At 37.1% G+C, this 23,326-nt stretch overlaps 1 protein-coding gene across 1 annotated transcript in view; it reads left to right on the forward strand.

Moving 5' to 3' along the window:
* The window catches only part of STXBP5L (syntaxin binding protein 5L), a 421,799-nt gene that overhangs the window by 372,071 nt on the left and 26,402 nt on the right, over nucleotides 1-23,326 (forward strand). Inside the window, 2 exon segments of the mRNA XM_043992879.1 lie at nucleotides 6,496-6,666; nucleotides 8,524-8,763. Coding sequence (XP_043848814.1) covers nucleotides 6,496-6,666; nucleotides 8,524-8,763 — 411 coding nt within the window.

Genomic DNA, 23,326 nt, shown 5'->3' on the forward strand with positions numbered 1-23,326 from the left:
GGAAAATTGGAAAACATTTTGGCAGAAACTAGATGTAGACCAACATCTCACACCATATACTAAGATAAGGTCAAAATGGATATATGATTGAAACATAAGGGGTGATACAATGGTCAAATTAGGAGAACATGGAATATCTTACCTGTCAAATCTATGGATAAGGGAAGAGTTTATGACCAAACAAAGATAGAAGGAATTACAGTAAGTAAAATGGATAATTTTGATTATATTAAACAAAAAGGGATTTGCACATGCAGCCAAAATTAGAAGGAAAACAGAAAGCTGGGGATGGGGGGTGGGGGGAATTGATACTGATAAAGGGTCTCTGATCAAGACTTCATTTATCAAATATAAAGAGAACTGAGTCAAATTTATAAGAATATGCCATTCCCCAATTGATAAATGGTCAAAGGATATGAATAGGCAGTTTTCAGATGAAAATATCAAAGCTATTTATAATAATATTTTAAATGCTCTAAATCACTATTGATTAGAAAAATGCAAATGAAAACAACTCTGAGGTACCTACCACTTCACAACTATCAGGTTGTTTAATATGACAAAAAAAAATGAGAAATGTTAGAGAGGATATGGAAAAATTGGGATACTATTGCATTGTTGTTGGAGTTGTGAACTGATCTAACCATTCTGGAGTGCACTTTGGAACTATGCCTAAAGAGCTATAAAAGTTAATATCTTGGGGCAGCTAGGTGGCACAGTGGATAGAGCACCGGCCCTGGAGTTAGGAGTACCTGAGTTTAAATCCGGCCTCAGACACTTAACACTTACTAGCTGTGTGACCCTGGGCAAGTCACTTAACCCCAATTGCCTCACTTAAAAAAAAAAAGTTAATATCCTTTGACCCAGAAATACCACTACTAAGTCTGTATGCCAAAGAGATGTTCTTTTTTAAAGGGGAAGGACCTATTTTTACAAAAATATTTATAGCAGTCTTTTTTGTGGTAGTAAAGAATTGGAAATTGAGAGGATATCCATCAATTATGGAATGTCTAAACAAAATGTTATATATGATTGGGATGGAATACTATTGTGCTATGAGAAAATATAGGCAAGATGCTCTCAGAAAAATCTGGAAAGACTTTAATGAGCTTATGCAAAGTGAAGTGAGCAGGAGCAGGAGAATATTGTACACAGTAACAGCAATATTATGTGATGATCAACTGTGAATTACTTAGCTATTCTCAGAAAAACAATGATTCAAGACAATACAAAGGACTTATGATGAAAAATACAGAGAAAGAACTGATGGAGCCTAAATATAGATCAAAGCATGCCATTTTCCACATTTTTTTGTGGGAGGTGGGGGGAATTTGGTCTGTATTTTCTTTCACAACATGACTACTATGGAAATTTTGGGAGCGACTGCACATGTATAACCTATATCACATTGCTTATCGTCTCAGAGAAGGGGAACAGGTGGGAGAGAGAGAGAATTTGGAAATCAAAATTTAAAAAAATGAATGTTAAGTGTTGATTTACATGTAATTGGGGAAAATGTTGTTTAAAATAGAGAATATTATTTATCAGCTGCTTCCTTTCTATTAACACTAGCTTTAAAGTCTTTCTGGTTAAGCATCTAGCTCTCTGCCCCTGTTTAATACAGTTCATGGATGCACTGTAATGAGAAAATGCAGCACCAAAATCTACCTAATGAAGCATATTTATAGTTTTCCCATTTTTCTCTGTTTTGTTTTGTATGCTTCACTGATAGTACTTTTTTTAAATAGTAAATCTCTTTTTAAAACAGCTAGGAGGGGGGCAGCTAGGTGGTGCAATAGATAGAGCACTGGCCCTGGAGTCAGGAGGATGTGAGTTCAAATTTGGCCTCAGACACTTAACACTTACTAGCTGTGTGACCCTGGGCAAGTCATTTAACCCCAATTGCCTCACTAAAAAAAAAAAAAAAGTAAATAAAAAATAAAGAAAAAAAAAACACCTAGGAGGGTGATGTGATGTGTTGTTTTCAGGGAACCATCATGTTAGGACTGCAACCTTTTCTTGTGGTGAAGCTGGGTAGTTCAGCACTGGCATAATGGATAGCGCCAAGCTGCTTGCAGTCAAGTTAGTTGTAAAGTATAAGGGTGACATTTCCAGCATTATTTAAGGAGGGGTAAAAGCTGTAACTAGGACTGGTAGATTGATTTAGACTGGCCCACCTTTATGAGTCTTAGGTGATCTGTATTATTTACAGGAAACATTGGAAAGATATTTGCCAATTGTTTGGGTTTCCTAAGGACTTGCATAAGTGTGTACATGTGTGTGTATAGCGTCTATCATATAGCCATACAGTTATATACATAATGACTTCTCTATAGACATTTATAACATAATCACTGTTAAATAGACATATGTACCTATATACATGATGTCTATATTGAGAAATGTATATATTATAGATACATATATGCCTTATAAATATATAGCCATGTAGCCTTCTGCTATACGGATACATGCTTGGTCAAAAGATCTCCCCAGGACAAGGATTTACCTTTCAAAATGAAAATATTATAGGAATTTTAGAAATATTTATAGAAAAACCTGAAAAGGGCTTTACTTGCCCTTCCTGATCATTCACTGGAACTCTTCTTTCTTGTGTCCACAAAGGGATATACATTATGAAACTAATTTGAATATAGATGTTTAAAGAGGAAAAAAGCCCTACATAATGGAAATGCCTCTGCTGATTAGCCATTATATCGAGAGGAAGTTCCAAGGGGCCAAATTTTATCTGAAACTGTGTTTCCATAACATATATAACAATTTGTGTCTGTCCTGGGAAAGATCAGAAAATAGTAATTTGTGCTTAGTACAATAATTATGGATTAAATCATTATGTGAATCATTTTATACATGATGAATCATATACACAATGTGTATATAGAGACATACATAGAAGGAGATTATTTTGTGTATACATGTATATATGTACATACATATAGATGTAAATCCTATGTACATTCACACACACACACATATACACACCCCGCAAGGACTGATATTTGAAGATTCTGGTGAATTAATTGCCATCTAATCAAAGTTTTACTATACTGTAATTTTCTTGTCAAGGTTAAATAATTCTCATAACGTAAAAATTAATTTAGCATATGAATCTTTTCATAATGTTAAATTTGGGGCTATGTTTTCTTTGAAAAATCAAGCATGCCATATAAAATAATAATTAGTAAGGTTTTCAAACAATTTTAACAATTACTCATTCTCCTTCCAAAGTTTGTACAATTCCGTATCTCCTTTACATGTACTGTGATCTCACGTCTCAGTTATTTTGCTCAGGCCCTGTGCCTGAAATGTCCTTCCTTCCTTCCTTCCTTCCTTCCTTTCCTCCTTTTTTTGGATTCCTGCCCATCTGTTAATATATAATTCAAATTATACCCATCCTTGAATCTTATACTATAAGCTCTTTGAGGGAAGCTACCATGTTTTATCAAACTTCTGCCTATCTCCAGAACTCAGCACTGTGCTCTACTTACAGTAGGCATTTAATAAATGTATTATTGTTCCAAGGCCTTCACTGAAAGTCCTACATGACAAATATTACATATTTCTTTTATGATCAAGAATGTAAAATGTGCATATTAATCAATTCAGGAAGCAGGTAACTAATTTGTTACAAAATGTTCAGATAATTGTGTTAATTTCTTACTCTAACTCTGTGCTAAAATCAGTCCTATCTTATAGCTCATTGTAATAACAGGACCAGCTAAACATAGCATCTGGAATGACAGTTAATAACTTCCTTGGCTGTATTACAGAAAAAAATTTTAATGACAAACCATTTTTATTTCAAATGTTATTTGATCATAGGGACTATAGAAACAGCACCATGGGAGTCCTGACGGGCCCATTATAGCACAGGCTCAAATCCTATCAACCTTCCTTACTGCATATTTTCAGCTCAATGCATTAGCATTTTCCTTCAGACTACTTTTTAAGTTTTATGATGTAACTCAATGGGAAGATATGATTTGATATGTGAAAATATAATGATATTTTAAGATTATAATTATCATCTTCAAGTTAAATTATTATAGGATCTTAAGATTTAATGCTGGAAGGAAGTATAAAATCCCAAGGCTTTAAGACTAAGCCTAAGGTTATATTTCTGAGTCAAAACCTTTTTAAAATATGTAGTGAAGTTGGTTCCAAAGAATTCTTAGATATTCATCTAGTATATTATGGCTGAGACAGACAGACAGACACAGATAGAGATCAGCTTGAAGAAACAAGTCTGTGGAATAACTAAGTAGACTGAGTAAAATAAGTGGCAGCTTTGAAATGTGAAGTTTCAAAGAATAACCAGCAGACCTAGAGGATGGAAGCCTTGATTCTTTCAAAGTCAAAATAAACACATCCAAGAACAAGTAAAACTTTTTTTTCTATTAATAAGAAAGGAAATTAAGCTGACTTCAAAGGAAAGCCTGTATACCAGCCTCTGAAGCTTTGGCTCAAAAAAGAGAGAGAAGAAATAAAAGCTTGTTTTTCAAAATCAGAAGCAAATAAATACAGAGAAAAGAAAATGGCCTGCATATTATTGGATGATCAAAGACACCCAAATCAAAACAAGCTAAAAATGATGCCAACATCAAGGCAAAAAACCTGTCCATCAACCAGGGCCAATTAGATGGCATGCAGGGTAGAACAGAGGCCTCCAAGAGCCATTAGTCAATGGTTAAAATGTTTTGGTTTTTTTTTTTTAATCAATTAACTGGTGCTGTTTTAAACAGAAGTTGAAAGCAAATGTTGGCATCACTTTTGTTGTTGTCATCTCATAATAAATTAACATTTATTTTGTCTCGATGTTTTGATATTTTAAAAATATATTGTTATTTTCAAATTATTCAGCATTTATTCAATGATAAGAAATATCCCCTGTGGCATAAACATATTAAATACATTTTCTGCATTAAAAGGTTTGGTCTCATGGCAGGACTACAAAGTTTGCCAAGTATTAAGTAAGGATATTATTCTTGTTCTTATTTAGTAAAACCTTGGCAAGAGTGTCCATGTTAAAAATTGATTTCAATTGGATTGAGATAATCACTTTTCTTGTAACTGTAGGTATACCTCACTTTAGGCAATAAGATGTATTCCTGGATAAAATCACACAAATCTCATCTTATTTCAAGTATACTGATGGAAACTACCTAATTTATAGAAAACTCTGGAATTTTTAAAAATAAAAAAATCCTTATTATATTAGTTTCCTTTCTCTTCAATTTTTCTCTTTTAAAAATTCTCATAAGGGGCAGCTAGGTGGCACAGTGGATAGAGCACTGGACCTGGAGGACCTGAGTTCAAATTCAGCCTCAGACACTTGACATTTACTAGCTGTGTGACCTTGGGCAAGTCACTTAACCCCAACTGCCTCACAAAAAAAAAATTCTCATAAACTTTTTCTAAGGAACATAGATTTGTAACAGGGAAAGGGCCCATGGAGGTCATGTATTCCAACCATCCCCTAATTTTAAGGTGAAGAAACAGAAGTCCAATGATGTTAAGTAATTTGGCCATGGTCAGTTTGCAGAACCGAAATTCAAAGCCAAGTTCCTTGACTACAGATCCCTCATTCTTTCCATTATACCAGGCATTGCTATCCATTTAAAGGAATGGCGTATATTTGTATAGAGTGTAATGGGTAAAACTAAATGTGTGTGGTTACCCTATCTGTCCCCTTGTGGGGAAAGCTAACTAGGATAATACACACACTGTCTCATGTTCACACAGAAGGGGGCCCCTGTAATATTAATAATATTCTCACAAGAGTATGGCCATTGAACTTCAGGCTCCCTTTAGAAACCAATGGATTTCAGTTTAAAATGTTTTCCAAAGTCTTTAATGGACAGTGCACATCCTATGAAATTAGAAACCTACAATCAATTGATTTTAAAGGCCAAATTAGGGTTTGTTACACCTGAGAAAAAAAGAACATAGTTTTCATGAATCTTTCCACATTTAAAGTTACATCAAAATAGAATTGAGTATAATACTTAGTTATAGCTAGGTATTTTATCATTAACATTTGGTGATCCTATTACTACAGGAACAAATCTATTTCAATTTTCTATTTCTAAAGAATATTTATGTGTTTAATTATGAATATTGCATCATAGTGTAATGGCAGAATATACAAAGAGTCTAAGCTAAAATTAAAGTTAAATACATGCATTCTATATTGTAATATTAATGGCTTGTAAGTTTGCTTATGACATACTGAATTTTGACCAAATCTTCAAAAGACAAGGAGTTAGTCATTTTTAGATGGTTTAGTGATGTTCTATGCAGAAAGCATATTGACATGGTGTTTTACTTTATTTTAAAATGTTTTTATGGGACACCTTCATCTGCCCAGCCTCCTCACAAATAGTTTTGCTGTTCATGTTAATATGCTATAATGGTAGTTATAATATGCTTCCCTGAGGCTTGGTATGAGCATCCAATTTACCATTCTTGTTACAGATCATGTAAATGGACATTGCACCAGTCCTACTTCTCAGAGTTGCAGTTCTGGAAAACGTCTTTCTAGTGCTGATGTTTCAAAAGTAAATCGCTGGGGTCCTGGACGACCACCATTCCGAAAGGCACAGTCAGCTGCTTGTATGGAAGTTTCTCTACCAGTAACAACAGAAGGTAAGTTATAAATAATAATTTGGTGGAAATAGGAATATGTTTCTTTGTTTTTCTAGTACATACTTAGACTTAATCCAGAGCTACAACTGAAGCAAAGTGACTAGGGTTTTGCTCCAAAGTGCTGAAATTTAGAGGGCAGCAATAGTACCATCCTAGGGCATGGTTGGTTCCTGCATATGGCCATACCCCAGGTGAGCTCACTTAAATCTCCTTCCTTGCCCCAGGTATAAAACTCAATAATTACAGTTCTGCTTTGGTCACTTAAAAATTAGTAAATCAGTTACTTGGTTGCCCAGGTTTACTTCTGCTGCAGTAATAAAAATAATGATGGTAATAATTATAGCTCACATTTTCATAGAACTTTAGATATTACAAAAAGCTTTCCTCATAATGATGTTGTGATACAAGTTTCATATGTGAGAGGGAGAAAAGCATAGTCTCCTCAGAGTCAGGAAAACCTAGGTTGAAGTTTTGCCTCTGACACATACTAGTTTGTGTGACCCTGGGGAGGTTACTTAACCACTTGATGCCCCAAGCTGTTCTCTAAGTTGAAGAAAACGTGCTGATCTCAACTTCACATTGCTTTATTTGATTGTTATTGACTGGAATCCTAACCATAGGATTTTTTTGCCTATGTGTCTGGTTGTGTTGTGCTGTGGTGTCAAACTCAAATAGAAACAGATTCTTGTAGGCCACGTATTGGTCTAAAAGAACAATCTTTGCTGTATTGTATTTTTATTTATTTTATTAAATGTCCCTCAATTACATTGTAATCTGGTTCTAGCCACACTCAGGAGTTTTGAGGCCTGCAAGTTTGATACTTCTGCTAGTGCATCTAAAAGCTTGAAATTAGAATAGGATAAGGTAGAATCCCATCCTGTTTCTCTTCAGAAAGATCCTACCTTAATTTTTTTATAATGAAATAGAAAATCACAAAGAAAGATATAAAATGGGGATCATACACTAAGTCACAATTTTGTTACATATTATTTATTCTTTTTATGTGAAATTTAATGTGGTGATATTATAATTGTCCTCAGAGTTAAAGCATTCTAGTCTCCTCTATGAATCATTAACACAGTCTTTTGTCATCTATTCCATTTTTTTGTATCACCGCCATTAGCATCACCACTACCACCACCCCCAATAAAAGCTATCCCTTATACGGAAGGTATAGTAGAACAAAACAAAGTTTTGTTTTAATAGCCATGTGTGAGGAAACGGATGTCTCATGAAGGACCTACAGTCCTCCCCGTGAAGAGGGGTGAGAAATGTTTCATCATTTTTCCTCTAGGGTCATAACTTATTTCATTATCTTTGCAGAGTTTTTAAATCTTTCAAAATTGTTTTCCTTTATAATTTTGTCATCATATAAGTAGTTCTCCTCATTCTGCTCACTTTAGGTGAACTCATACAAGTCTATCCTGCTATCATTTAAATAGATTCACTCAACATTTAAGCACCTGTTATATGCAAATACACTATGCTAAGTGCTATGAATAATACAAAAATTATTATTGAAATAATTGAATTAAATAACTGAAATAATAAACTATTTCCGTCCATTTGTATAGTATAATTAAAAAGAGACAGGTTAGAAGTTAGGAGACCTGGGTTTTGATACTGGATCTGCTACCAATAAGCTGTAAGACTATGGGCATCATAACCATGGACAAGTCATCTCCATGAGCTTCAGATTTTTTAATATATAAAATAAATGGGTTGAAGTAGAAAATCCCCAATGCTATATTAAAAAATTTCTACTCTTCACTCATAATTAGAGTTAATAGTATATTTTCATGTCTTACCCCAGAAATGCAATAACACTTAATGTGTTTATTTTCTAAATCTACATAGAAAGCCGAGAAAACTCCTATAATCGTTCTAGAAGTTCTAGTATCTCCAGCATTGACAAAGAGGCTAAGGAAGCAATTACAGCTTTACACTTCATGGAGTCCTTTGCACGGAAAAATGACATGACAATCTCCCCATGTCTGTGGGTTGGAACTAGTCTGGGTATGGTGTTAATGATCTCATTTAACCTGCCTTCAACAGATGAACAAAGGTATACAGAGCCAGTCCTGGTATCTCCAAGTGGTAAGAACCATTATTCTTTATGTCTTTACTTATTTTTCTGATTTAGTGATGCTAACCTGTAAAATATGTCTATTTTAAGCAATGATGATGAATGTAAAATTATCTGTACAATAGCAAATGGCATTAAGAGAATTCTAGGTATCCTCCAGTATCACAAGATGTGTTGTATTACAACATTCCTCCCTTTGTTTACATTGCCACATTGATTTAGATGATATTGCGCTATGAAACTGCTGATAGCAATATACTCTAGCAAATAAGTTGCTGGAAAACTCTGAAAAGGATCTTAAAACAATGATATTTGTTATTTGGAGGGATAGAAAAATGATTTTTAAATAAAATAAAACATTTCTCCAAAGCTCCATGCCAGATCACGACTTATGGGTGCTTTAGGCCATCCCAGAAGAAACTGGAACACTGAAGCTTGGAGCTTCCTGAGCTAGGGTGGCTTCCCCGATTTTTTAGAACCTTCCAGGCTCGTCCCTCAGGGATGCTTTGCAATCTTCTTCATTCTTTTTCCCTCAATTCCTTTTTATCATTGTAGTATAATAAAATAGAATTGCCTCTCTGCTTCTGAAAGAATCTACACCAGGCCTCTGAATATCACAGTGAAGTCCTAAGTTTTCATCTCTTCCTATTTAGGTCCTCTTATTTTGCTTTTGCTTTTTTTTTTTTAAAAGTGTAGTTTCTCTTCTGAGGAAAAAATGAGTGTGGTTCTTATTGTTCCCCTGTGAGGATTTTTTTGGTTTGTTTTTCAGCAATAGCTCTCCTCTTAAACATGCAAGCATGCATGCATGCATGCATGCACGGGCGCACGCGCGCACAAACACACACACACACACACACATACACACACACTTTTTTCAAATAGATTATAATGGTAAGAGCATTAATTAATTGGTATAATGGTAATTAAGCATTAATAAGTTGGGTCAGACATATATTCTAAAGATATAGACAAAATCAGGGCAGCTAGGTAGTACAGTGGATAGAGCACCTGCCCTGGATTCAGGAGGACCTGAGTTCAAATATGACCTCAGACACTTGACACTTACTAGCTGTGTGACCCTGGGCAAGTCACTTAACCCCAATTGCCTCACCAAAAAATAAAAATAAAAAATAAAAAAGAAATAGAAAAAATAATTTGGTTTATATATGAGGGAATTAATTCTTATAGAGAGGGATGGTTCTATATGTTTGTGGAATAAGCATTAGTTTGAGAAGTGCCACAAGGCCCTACCTCCCCCAAATATTCCCCAAACTAGAAAGCCATTATACTGCCTTTTCGTTCTTTTTATTCAAAAAATTATAACCTTTAGCGCCTCTCCTTTCAATTAAAGCATTATCCCTTTTAAAAAAGATTGTTTAAGTACACATGTCGTGATGGAAGATATCATAGACAAGCTAGCCGTCACTTTGGAAAACAGAATTAGACCCTAACATGGGGACCAAATTTCAGGGATGGGAATGTACTTGGTACTAAAAAGAATAGGCATTTGTCCTCTGAATCCCAACAGTCTTGTTAAGAGTTGGTCCTGTATCCTGTAATTGGATCCTTAATTGCTTATAGATGCTTTTCTTAGGCCTAAGACTATCTATCAGAGCTGAAACCTAATTATACCTACGTTGTCACTTAGAGCCAGAGCACTAGCCTGGATTGTGATCTGGAACTTCTATTCCAAATGTCCATTTATAGTTGCAGAAGACGTAGAGTATCGGGGGTTCTCTGTCCCGTTTGTTTTTAAACTGGTGGCTTAGAGATTCTGCTTAATAAACTCACTCTCTCAAAAGGAAATCATTGAAACTCATATGATTGGATAGAATCAGTTCCAAGTAAATCTATTCTGATCCATTTCTGAATGCATTTTGGTGCTTTCTGTTTTAGTCTGTCTAGTCTAGAGTCAGCATCCATCAGGTTATATCTGGTTATACTTTCAGTGTTTTCTGAGCAGTTTCAAGGTAAATCCCTAATTTCTGGCATCCAGATTCATAATTAAGATAGCACCTTCCTCAGTAAGATATTCATATGAATGCCACCTAACAGCATTAAAGTATTTTTATTTTTAATGGCATGTCTTGGCTGCCTCCATTTTACTTCGTACTATGCTAGGCAATATAGGAAACATGAATAAAATATAAAGCAGCATTGAGAAGCCAAAACTTAGACATGAAATAATGTGAGAAAATTCATAGGAACTTAGAATTTAGAAGAGGCCTAGAGAGGGGAAGAAATGAAACGTTCCCCAGTCACTAACGTAATAAATCACAGACCTAATCTTCTAAAAATGATTCAGTGAGGGCAGCTAGGTGGCGCAGTGGATAGAGCACCGGCCCTGGAGTCAGGAGTACATGGGTTAAAATCCGACCTCAGACACTTAACACTTACTAGCTGTGTGACCCTGGGCAAGTCACTTAACCCCAATTGCCTTACTAAAAAAAAAATAATAATAATAATAAAATAAAAAAAGATTCAGTGGATTCTAGTATTTGCTTTTCTCCTGTTAATTATAGTTTATTTTCATTCCTAATTCCCTACCCCTACATCCCCCTTTCCCCTACTCATTGAAAAGAAAAGAAAAACAAAGCCCATTATAAATATGTATAGTTGTGCAATTCAAAGTCCCACTTTAGCAATGTCCAGTAAGGAAGAGAGGAGGGAGAGGGGAATGAGGGAAAGAAGGGAGAGAGGAATGGAGGGAGGGGAAGGAAGGAAGAAAAGAGAGAGAAAGAAAAAGAAAGAGAGGGAAGGAAGGAAGGAGAAGAAGGAAGGAATGACGGAGAGGAAAGGAGGAAAGAAAGAGAGGGAAAGAAAAAGAAAGAAAGAGGGAAAGAAAAAGAGAGAAAGAAGGGAGGGATGGAAGAAAGGAGGAAGGGAGAGAGGGAAGGAAGAAAAAAGCTATACTTCAATATGTACTCTAAGACCATTAGTTATCTAGAGGTAAATCTTATGTTTCATCGTGAGTCCTTTGGATTTGTGATGAGTCATTGTGATGATAAGAATTCCTAAGTATTTCAGAGTTGATTATCTTTACAGTATTGCTTTTATTATTTAAATAGTTCTCCTGGCTCTGCTTACTTCATTCTGCATCATTCTTCCCAGCTTTTTTTGAAACCCTCCCCTTCATCATTTCTTACAGCACAACAGTATTCTATCATATTCATATATCATAATTTGTTCAGCCATTTCCCAAGTAATGAGCATCCCCTCAGTTTTCAATTCTTTGCTGCTACAAAAAGAGCTGCCATAAATAATTTTGTAAATGTGGGTCCTTTTCCTCTTTTTTTGATCTCTGAGGTATAGTAGTGGTACTGCTGGGTCAAAAAGTATGCATGGTCTCATACCCTTTGGGGCATAGCTCCAAATTGCTTTTCAGAAAGGTTGGACCAATTCACAGCTCTAACAGCAATTCATTAGTGTGTCTGTTTTCCCAAAGCTCCTCCAATGAGACAGAAATGAAAAGATTTGTAGGGATGGTTAATTTGAGGATGAAGGTGTCTATCAAAGACATAATTTAAAGTGAGAACAGGTTATATGCTACAGGTTACCCTGTGAAAACAGGGGTACTGAAGAATAAAGCAAGGTATAGGCAATGTAAAAGTGAAATTTTTAAAGTTGTTACCTTCCAAGTGGCAATAAATTGGATAAAATTTTTCTGTGGCCTAATCTCAAAAGTGAATAAATGGCCTTTTAATAAAATAAACAAGAAAGAAAACTAACATAAGTAGGCCTTTATCATGTATGATAATGATAATGATGGACAGAATATAGTAATTCAACAGGGTAGAAAAGGCTTGATTACCTAATGTAGTTTCACTATGGTGTTAACTGAGAACCTTGAGTCTGAAAAACCTCTTCCTTAATTTTATCAGTCTATATAGAGTTAAGAAAAAGAGCCTGCATGTTGTCCCTCTGGGACTAAAGATGGCTCTATCCAGAATAGCCTAGCCACCAAATGACCCACAGATTCTGAGGGTTATAAGCATTTATAAAAAATCTGACAAATATTCCTAGCACCTTTTACAAGCACACCAATCTTAAAAAGATCAGATAAGGGGAAACACAGGGATGGAGAGAATTTATTTAGAGTACAGGGGTTCTACTTACAGGTAGGCTGTCTCTCATTGCATGGTACCCTCCACTCTGGGCAAAGGGGCCATTCTAACCAAGCTGTGTCAACCTCTTTCTAGCCCATCTCCCTTCTCCTTCATCTCCTCTTCCCCTTTCTTTCTCATCCCTACCTTCTGTCCCCCAAGTGTACATTTGGGAGTACACTTTTAATGATTGTTATATGTATTGAAAAATGTTTTATGTTCCTTGCTCTTATTTTGAAAAGCCAGTGAACAGAATATTCTCTCTTCCTCTCCCTAGTGAGAGAAATAAAACACTAAATTAATTTGCAAAAAAAAAGAAAAAGAAAAAGAGCCTGAAGTGATCAATGATAGGACTTTTTGATTTGTCTTTGACACCCCAAAGAGTAAAGGAACATGATTAAATTATTCCTTCTTCTTGGAAAAGGACTCTGAGCTGACAGAAACCAAAACTCTCTACTAGTCCAATGGGGCAGAGTGAAGCACATTCAGCTGAACACAAACTTATTAAGCATATGCAATATGCAGGATAATGTAAGCAGGCATTATGGATATAAAGATGAAAAACAACACATTCTCTACTAACCAGTAGTTCAAAAATGAATTCAAGCTCTGACCCAAATTGGAGTCACCCTACCCTTCCAACCTTATCTGATGTTACTTCCCTCCTTGCCTCTACACTGGAGACAAACCAGACTATTCTGTCCCTAGAATCCATACTATCTTTTGCTTCCTATATACCTTTCCCACACTTTTCTCATTGCCTATAGTTTGCTCCTTACCTACCTTCAAAATTCATCTCAGAAACTCTTCGTTCATGAATCCTTCTCTGATCTCCTCTATAAAGATGGTTATCAATGCCTACCCCAATCCCTAGGCTGCCAGTCTGTAATAAGCTTTTCTTCTCCCCGAATGCTCATAAATATTCATTAAATTTGGGGCTATATGGAAAGTATGGTGCAATGAAAGGAACCCTCATTTTTGAGGCAGAAGATCTGGGCATACAGCTCATCTGTGTGTCTTTGAGCTAATTATTTCTCTCTTTTGAGCCTTGGTTTCCTCATCTTTCGAATGAGGAGACTTAGATAATTATCATGGTCCCTTCCAGCTTTCAATTCCCTGATTCTCCAATAGGAAAGACAAGACTGTTCACCAGGAAATATGCTACAAGGAAATGTGATAAGGTCAAAAGAGCAGTCTAGCGAAATTGTTACTAGAAATAGGAGTGAGGAGAGATCACTTTCAGCTGGGGCAACAGAGAAAGCTCCTAAACCTTTCCCTGAAAAAGTGCAATAGGCAAAGATGAGAAAAATATTGTGATGTTTAAAATCTATATTGTGTGATCGCCTTAAATTAGAAAATTCAGCACCAGTCTTTGGGCATTAAACATTTATTAAAGCATACAGATATTCACAAGGAGTTCAGAAAGTTAAGAAAAAGCCTATCTAGCCTAGAGTTCCAGCCTGGTTGGGTTCTTCCTCAAGTCCTCCTCCAGGAGCCTGCTTTAATCAGGAACTCTCCAGCAAGCTGATTGTGGAAGCTTTTAATAGGTCTGGAACAGAGGCGGTCCTTACACAGTGCTTCAAGCTGATTGGTTGTCATCATCCAAATCCATTGGCTTTGAAGGTGTTCTCAAGTTGAGGTCACAGTCTAGCTTCTGAGAACAATACCTTCTTAAGCGCTAGCCAAGTGTGATTACAATCCAGTTAACTTGAAGTAGGCTAATCAGCAGTCAATCACTCTCACTTGATTCAATCAGTCTAGATTAATCTCCAGGTGGGTCTTTGAGTATCTGCAGGTGGGTCTTTAGTATCTGCGAAATCCCATTATTTCATCACAATATGCATGGCAGGAATGAAGACCAGGTTGTGTGAATGCATAAGGTTGGGGTGGGGGAGAAGAGCATGGGATGAAATCAGAAAGAATTAGTAGTTTGGTTTAATTAGAAGGGAGAGAACATGAATGGAAATAGTATGAAATCAAGATGAAAAAAAGATTAGGCCTCGATTGTGAATGATTTTAAGTACCAGGCTACAGAGTTTAGATTTTGCTTTATAGTCAGTAGTCAGGCCTATGCATTAATTGGATGATAGGGGTAGAGAGGGTTAAGAGAGAGAGAAAAAAGTCAAAGATCACTTTGGTTTTGAGCCTGAGTGAAGGAGGATAGTGCCATTTATAGAAAGTGAGGGAGGTTTTGTAGGGAGGATGAAGAGTTCAATTTTAGACATTCTGAGTTCTAGATGCCAATGGGACATCCAAGTGGAGATGTCTCACAGGCAGGTGGAAAAGCAGATCTTGGAGAGACATCAGGATGGGGTTAGCTATTTTGACTGGAGGTGATCCATACATGTGAGTTGCTTTTTTATAGATTCACAATAAAAAGTGAAATTCTACTGTATTGTGTTGGGAGTTCTTTGAAATCTTTTTGAAGAAATTTTGTGGTACTATTGCTGAGGCCTTGGGGTCATATTAATGAAAGTTCTAATTATTTCTTCCTAATGAAACGACATTTTGTGGGGAGATCCTTAGTAATCACAGGCCTCAATCCTTGGAAAGGAACTATTTAGGCCCTTTTGGAAAGTAGCATATAGGGAGTTCTTTTTGGCTCCTTTAACTGTCTTTGCAGAAAAATCAACTTATAGGTATTACCATCAAACAGGCAAGCTGAGAAAAATGCTGGAAATATACAGCAATGTAAGTTAAATTCTGCTTCAACTACTTACTGCATGACCCTGAGAAATTCACAGCTTCTCTGAGTCTCGGTTTCCTTATCTACAAAACTGAAATTAGTCACTGATAATAATAATAATAGTAACCATATACCTCACAGGGCTGTGTGAAGGTCAAATGTAAAGTGTTTTGTAAACCTCCTCATTTCTTTGTGAAGATTCCTTCCAAGTACCCAGTATTTTCATGCTGTCTCAACTTCCCAGGGTCCTTCATTCAGTGTAGTAAAAGAAAACTGGACCTAGGGTCAGAAGACCTGGACTGGAGCCCTGGCCATGTAACTTGGCAAGGTCACTGACCTTCTCTTAGCTTCAGTACCCTCACCTAGAAAATGGAGCTAATAATAATGCTTGTGCTGCCTACATACCAGGAATTTTTTGAAGAAAGTGCTTGGTAAACTATAAATAAGCTTGAAATTTTTCTACTATTTTCCCCACCTACCCCAATTTGTATAGCCCCAGCAGGCCTCAAAGAGACCATTTAACAAGATTTTTTACTTGAAAGAATGTAACAGATCAGTAGGGGAAAATGAAGTTGCTGAAAATAAAATGATCTGCCTATGGGAATATTAATTAGAGATGGCTCTTTATCATAGTGCTTAAAGCCATTCGGCTATCTAGGATTACTGGATCAAGGCTAATTCAAATTTCAAAGGGAACTGATAACTATGAAAATACAAAAGAACTAGGTCTTCCTCATAGCTAAATCCCATAACCAAGGTAGAATAAGATACATAGCTTATGAAAGCCCAAGGGTATTTTTCAAATCAGTTTCTTGTTTAGGATTTGGGTTGTTTGGGGGGTTGGGTTGTTTTTTTTTTGAGAGAAAATAAATCATTATTTCCCTAGTGCTAGTCTCATTTCTAAACCAGTTAATGTCAGACAGCCAATAACTGTAGCTAGCAACAACCTGCAATCACCCTTATGAATGACAATGGCTATGGAAGATAGTCATCAAATTTTGTACCCCAGAAAGTACTTTCAACAAATTCAGTTCAACAAATATTTATTATCTGCTTTTGGCAGGGCTCCATGCCCTAGTTGCTAGGGAGGATACAATGATCAGTTCAGATGGGGTCCCTGACTCATGGAGTTTACAGTCTAGTCAGGGAATATCACACATACACAGGAAAGTGTCACCTACAGTTAAATACATTAGAGAGGTGCTAAACAAAGTGGGAGGCCCTGGGTATAGGGGAGAAGGTTGTGCTCAACGGGGGATCTGAGAAATTGTCATCGAATAAGATTTGAGTTGGGCTTTAAAAGATGGGTAAAAATTCAGCAGACAACCAGAAAAGGAAAATATTGCAGACATAAAGAATGACTTGGAAAAAATAATTTAAAAATTAAATTAAATTAAAAAGAACAACTTGAGCACAGATGTGGAGAGAGGTGTGTGTTTAAAGGTCAGAGAGTAATCCGCTTGGCTGGAGGACAGACTGTGCCGATGAGAATAATGTGAAGGTGAAGAGAGAGGCTGATGCCAGATTGTGCAGGGCCTTGAATGCTAGGAAAAAGAATTTGAACTTTACCAAGCAATACAGAATCATATTTTAGCAGAGAGGCACTGGGAGCACTAAACTTGGAATCAGGAAAATCTGTGTTCAGTTCACATTTCTGATGCTTATTATCTGGGTGGGTGAGTCACTCACCCTCTCTCTGAGCCTCAATTACCTGTGAAAATGAGAATATTACACCTGTAGTGTCTATCTCATGGGGCTACTGTGTGGCTTACATAAGAAAATGCAGGTGAAGTGTTCTACAAACTTCAAAGAGCTACATGTCAACTGTAATTAAAATAATTGGCATTATTGAGTATGACATAACCCACATCTATACAAAGGAAGCTTATTCTGGTAGGAATGACAAGAATGTATTGAAAGAACAAGAGAGGAGAGGTGGGAGGACATATCAGGAAGCTATTCCAATAGTCAGGGTGGGTGGTAATGAGTCTGAGGAGTGTGGTAGCTGTGGGAATGGACAAGAGAGGACAGGCATGAGGCTCACTGTGCAGACCTCAGAGGTCATCCAGGTCCATCTCTACCCAAATAGGAATCTCTCTGACAGTATCCCTAACAAGTGGTCACTCCACCTCTGTTTGGAGACCTTCAGTGGAGAGAGAAACCACCCCCCTGAAAAAGCCTGTCCAGACTTTAGGACAGCTCTGATTTGAAGGAACACTTCCCTCACATCTAGTACCTATGACCAGATCGGCAAAATACTGTAGAAAGAATTGAGTTTTCACCAAGGTACTAAATATTGAAGGAGTGATGGTGTGTGGTCCCTTCTCCAGAAGTATACTCCTCCCCTTCCCACCCCAGGAGAGTACAAATCCTCCTTGTAGTGATCCTTGAACTTTGACTTGCAGTCCTCCAAACATTAAGCTGACCAGTTGCATAGTCACTCCCAGGCCACCACGCCTCCATGGCACTCCACTCTTGGGGCCCGCCTTCCCTCCTTAATCCACATGGGGGTAAAGGTGGACCATCCCTCTCCCAGGACTACTGCACCCTTGGCTATATATCATCTTCTGCATTGCCACCACTGTGTAAAAATGCCCCAATATCTAGTCCAAGCTGACTTTTAGTGATTGCCACTTCCCTTTCTAAATGTTTACAAACCATTATTTTTCTATAATGTTGGGAGAAATCAGAGTAAAGCTCACTAGCCTATGACTTCTTCCTTTTGATAAGGAGCTAGGGGAGGGGAAAGGAAGAGAATAAGCATTTATTAAGCATTTGTTATGTGCCAGACACTGTGTGAAGCACTTTACAAATATTACCTCATTTGATCTTCACAAAACTGAGGCAGATAGAAGTTATGTGACTTCCTCAGGGTCACAAAGCTAGTATGTGTCTGAAACTAAATTTGAACTCAGGTCTTCCTGACTCCAGACCATGTGCTTTATCCACTTCACCACCTAGCAAGCCTCTAGATTTTGAAAATCAGAACATTTAATCATCTCTATTCCCGTGGCACCTCATCCATTCTCATGTTTATTCAAAGATCATTTACTTCTCTAAGTGCTATAAGAGTGCACAGCCCAGCTAGAAGTCATTTCATGTTCCAGCAGCAATTTCTAAAACCTAAAAATATTTTCTGACATAGCAAAGAAAGACAATGTGGAAAATAAAATTCTATTCTAAAATTTAACTGTGGGTTTTGAATATAAATCATTTGCTATTTATAGCAGAAATGCTTAAATTTTGATGGGAAATAATTGCTCAACACTTAGATGCTAAACTGTATATGAAATGATAGTCATTATACTTGTTTTTTAAGACCATATATAGGCAATCTCATATAGGAAATAAAGGGCTAGCCTTAGCCTCTGAAAGCCCTCCAATTCTGCCTCTGACCTACCCATTAGCAGCACAGTGACAATGGGCAAGTTTCTTAAACCTCAGTACACACAGCCAGCTCCTCAACACTGTAAATTAGAGAGTTGTTCATCTGTTATCTGTGAAGCTAATTTTCACACCAGTGAAACTCACTCCAATGAAATCACAGGTCTAGACCAAAGGGGAAAAAAAAAATCACACTTTTCTGAGCACATAGCAATGCCACCTGAAAGTACCAGTGTGAGATGTGGGGTATCTTTCAGAATCTAGGAACTAACACAGAAATATCAGATAGATAGCTCATATTTTTAGACTGTATCGGGGTGTTTTTTTTTTATTTACCCAGAATGCAATTGAAAGCCTTTCACATGAAGAGGGAATCCACGTGTTCTGCTTGGCCTCAGAAGATAGAACTAGGGACAGTGAGTTAAAGTTTCAGAGTGACAAATTTGGGCTTGTTAGGAAAGCTTCCTAACAATTGGGGCTTTTCACTGTTTCTGGAACCAGTGGGTGTCCCTTCACTTGAGGTCATTAAGCAGAGAATGGATAGTCATTTGCTGGGGACATTCCTGGGGGGGGAAGGAGTGAATTCCAGGCTAACTCAGGTTCTGAGAGGAAAGTCATTCCAGTCATACTAAACATTCAAAAGAATATTTTGCTTTGACCATTTCTTGCAAGTAATTAAAAAACAAATATAAAAGACATAATAAAGCAGGCTTTTTTTTTCTTCAACTGAAAAAAATATCAAGCAAGCTTTTCTTTAACAGCTATTATATACTAAGTATTATATACTAATGTATCATATACATTATATATGTACTCGGTTCTGTGAACAGTTCCTGCCCTCAAATAGATTATATGCTAGGTTAGGGAAGGGGGCAAGGTAGTAACAAGTCTAAAATATATAGAAGGTAATTTGGAGGGAAGGGAATAGAAGAGGCTTCGTGTAAAAGTTGGCATTTCTTCTTAGATTTGAAAGAAACAAGGAATTCTAAAAAGCAGAATTAGAGAGGGAGTGCATGCCCAGGCATGGGAGACAGCCTGTGCAAAGGTATGGGGATGGGAGATGAAGTATTATATGTGAAGAACAGCAAGAAGGCCATACTGTAGACTCTGGAGGGGAGGTTATTTGGGGCCAGGTTGTGAAGGGCTTTAAAAGTCAATCAATTGAATTTATAATTGTTCCTAAAGTCAATTGGATTCATGAGAGCAGTTCTTACCATCACTGTGTCATGTATACCCCTTTGGCAATCTGGTGAGACTGATGGAGCTCTTCTCAAAAAAAAGTTTTTAAATATATAGAATCACAAAGAAAATTAATCATATTGAAATATTTTAAAAACACAAAATAAATATGTGACTTGGGGTATGTAGGGGTATCCTAATTGCTAGGAGAAGAATTGGGAAAGATGTCTTGAAGCAGGTGATTGAGCCAAGCTCTGAAGGGAGCAACAAATTCCCAAAAGACAGAGGTGTGGAGAAGATGATTCCAAAGATGGGGGACAGTCCAAAGGCAGGGAAGTGAATGATGAAATGCTAAATTCCCTGAAATACAGGGAATATAGCAAGAAGGCCAGTTTAGCTGGAACAGAGTATGTGAAGATGATTGGGCTGCTCCTGTAGGAAATTAGTTTCCCATCCTTCTGACATCCTTCTGATGTTATAGGGGCTATTGATATTCAGGTATCAATCAAAAAGCATTTATTAAGTACTTATGTGACAGGCACTATGCTAGGTACCAGGGATACAAATAAAATGAAACAATTCCTTCTGTCAGGGAGCTTAAGGTATTGGGAGAAGCAACAAATACATGTAGAATATAGGTGTATACATAGAAACATAAAGACAAATGTTACAAATAAATTCAAGGTAGTTAGAAAGGAAAAGCATGGAGAAGAGGTTGTGATATAGAAGAGGATGCTTGAGTTTTTTGGTAGGTTGGTTGTTGTCCTTTGTTCTTGAAGAAGACCAAAATGACATCACTATATAGGGGTCAAGGTACTGTGTGTCGAACTCAGAAGGCTCTACCACAGGTTGGGCACTAATAATCCATGTGAACATTTGGAGTAGAGATGTCTCTAAATTTGCACATCCCATGTTTCTTTTAGCTACATGCTTGAGGTAGGTATTGAAGGAAGAGAGGGATTCTTTGAGGCAGATGTGAGATATGTAGAGGTAGAAATATCAACATAGGAGAATTGGCTAGATATGGGGGGGGGGGTGAGGGAGAGGGAGAGGGAGGATATACTGAGATTATAATCCAAAGAGACTGGAAGAATTATGGTGCCTTCGAGAGATATAAGGAAGTTTGAAACAGAGTTGGGTTTGTGGGAAGAGATAATGAATTCACTTTTAAACATGATTACTCTGAGATATGTCTGGGACATCCAGTTTGAAATGTCCAATAGGCAATTTATGATTTAGGACTGAAGCTCAGGGGAAAAACTGGGACTACATACATACACACACACACACATTTATACATATATATACATACACACACACAAATTGAACATATATATAAATAAACAGGGACTCATACATACATATACACATACACACACATATATAAAAAAAACTAAATTGAAAAGGTTATTTAGGGCCAGTTTATGAAGGGTTTTAAAAGTCAATCAACATTTTATAATTGATCCTAAAGGCAGCTGGAATCCATGAAAACAGTTCTTACCATCATTGAGTTATATACTCCTTTGGCAATCTGATAAGACCTATGGAGCTAAGGTGTGTGTGTGTGTGTGTGTGTGTGTGTGTGTATGTATCCTAAAGTGTATTGTATGTGTATGTAAATGTGTATGTATACACACATATACAAATACATACATACAAATTATGTGTATATATATAATTAAACCCATGGGAGCTGGTGATCACTAAGAAAGTGTATAAAAAGAGGTGAAGAGGGGGCAGCCAGGTGGCACAGTGGATAGAGCACCAGCCCTGGATTCAGGAGGACCTGAGTTCAAATCTGACCTCAGACACTTAACACTTACTAGCTGTGTGACCCTGGGCAAGTCACTTAACCCCAATTGCCCCCCACACACACACAAAAAAAAAAGAGGTGAAGAGCACCCAGGACAGAGTCTTAGAGAACACTGAACATTAGGGGTATGGTATGGTATGGATGGTGAGCCAACAAAGGAGACTGAGGATTGGTCAGATAGGTAAGAAGAGAATCAAGAGAAAGTACTGTCATGAAAACCCAAAGAAGAGGGAGTATCCAGGAGGAAAATAGGATTGGCAATGTCAAATAATATAGAGAGGTCAAAAAAGATGAGGTCTACAAAAGAGTGTTATCAGATTTAGCTATTAAGGGATCACTGGTAATTTTGGAGAGAGCAGTTTCATTTGAGTGATGAAACCAGAAGCCAGATTGTAAAAGGGTTTAGGAATGAGAGTAAAGGAAGTAGGAGCAATGGGTATAAACAGATTTTTCTAGGATTTTAACTGAGAAAGGGAGGAAAGATTAGGATCACAGCTTGAGCAGATAGTAGGGTCTAGTGGAAGTTGGTTTTGTTGTTTTGTTTTGTTTTTTTCTTTTTCTTCTTTTTTAGGATGGGAGATACTTAAGCATGTTTGAAGGCAGTAGGGAACCTGTAGACAGGGAGAAATTGAATATTAAGGAGAAAGGAAGCGATCTGCTGGAGAAAATTGTAGGGGATGAGATCAAGGGTACAAGTAAAGGGTCTTGGTAAGGAAAAGGGCTACTTCATTATCATGCCCTGAAGGGAAGAAGGGATGAGTCAGGAATGATGTTGAGTTTTGAGTTGAAGCAAGGGGGAGAAAAGCTCATAGCAAAAAGTCTGTTCTCTCCATAAAGTGAGAAGCAGAGTCCTCAGCTGAGAGAGTCAGGGAAGGAATGTGGAAAACATAAGGAGAGAAAAGATTTGGAATGGTTTATAAGGGGAGCCAGATAAGTAATCAGTTACAGAGGAATGAAAGGATTGCCTTGATGTAGTAAAGGTCCAATTGAATTCTTTTTTTTTTTTTTAATTTTGGTGAGGCAAGTGTCAAGTGTCCGAGGCCAGATTTGAACTCAGGTCCTACTGACTCCAGGGCTGGTACTCTATCCACTGCACCACCTAGCTGCACCGCAATTGAATTTTAACAACATGGATTTAGGGTCTGTAGGTACAGCTGGTAACAGTGGATAGAGCATTGGGCCTGGAGTCTGGAAGACTCATTTCCTGAGTTCAAATCTGACCTCAGACACTTATTAGCTGTGTGACCCTAGGCAAGTCACTTAACCCTATTTGTCTCAGTTTCCTCATCTGTAAAATGAGCTGAAGGAAATGGAAACCACTCTAGTATCTTTGCCAAGAAAACCCCATATGGGGTTACGAAGACCCAGAAATAACTGAAAACAACTGAACAACAAAACAACAATCAGCA

Source organism: Dromiciops gliroides, chromosome 3, assembly GCF_019393635.1.
Source record: "Dromiciops gliroides isolate mDroGli1 chromosome 3, mDroGli1.pri, whole genome shotgun sequence".
NCBI classification, from domain to species: Eukaryota; Metazoa; Chordata; class Mammalia; order Microbiotheria; family Microbiotheriidae; genus Dromiciops; species Dromiciops gliroides.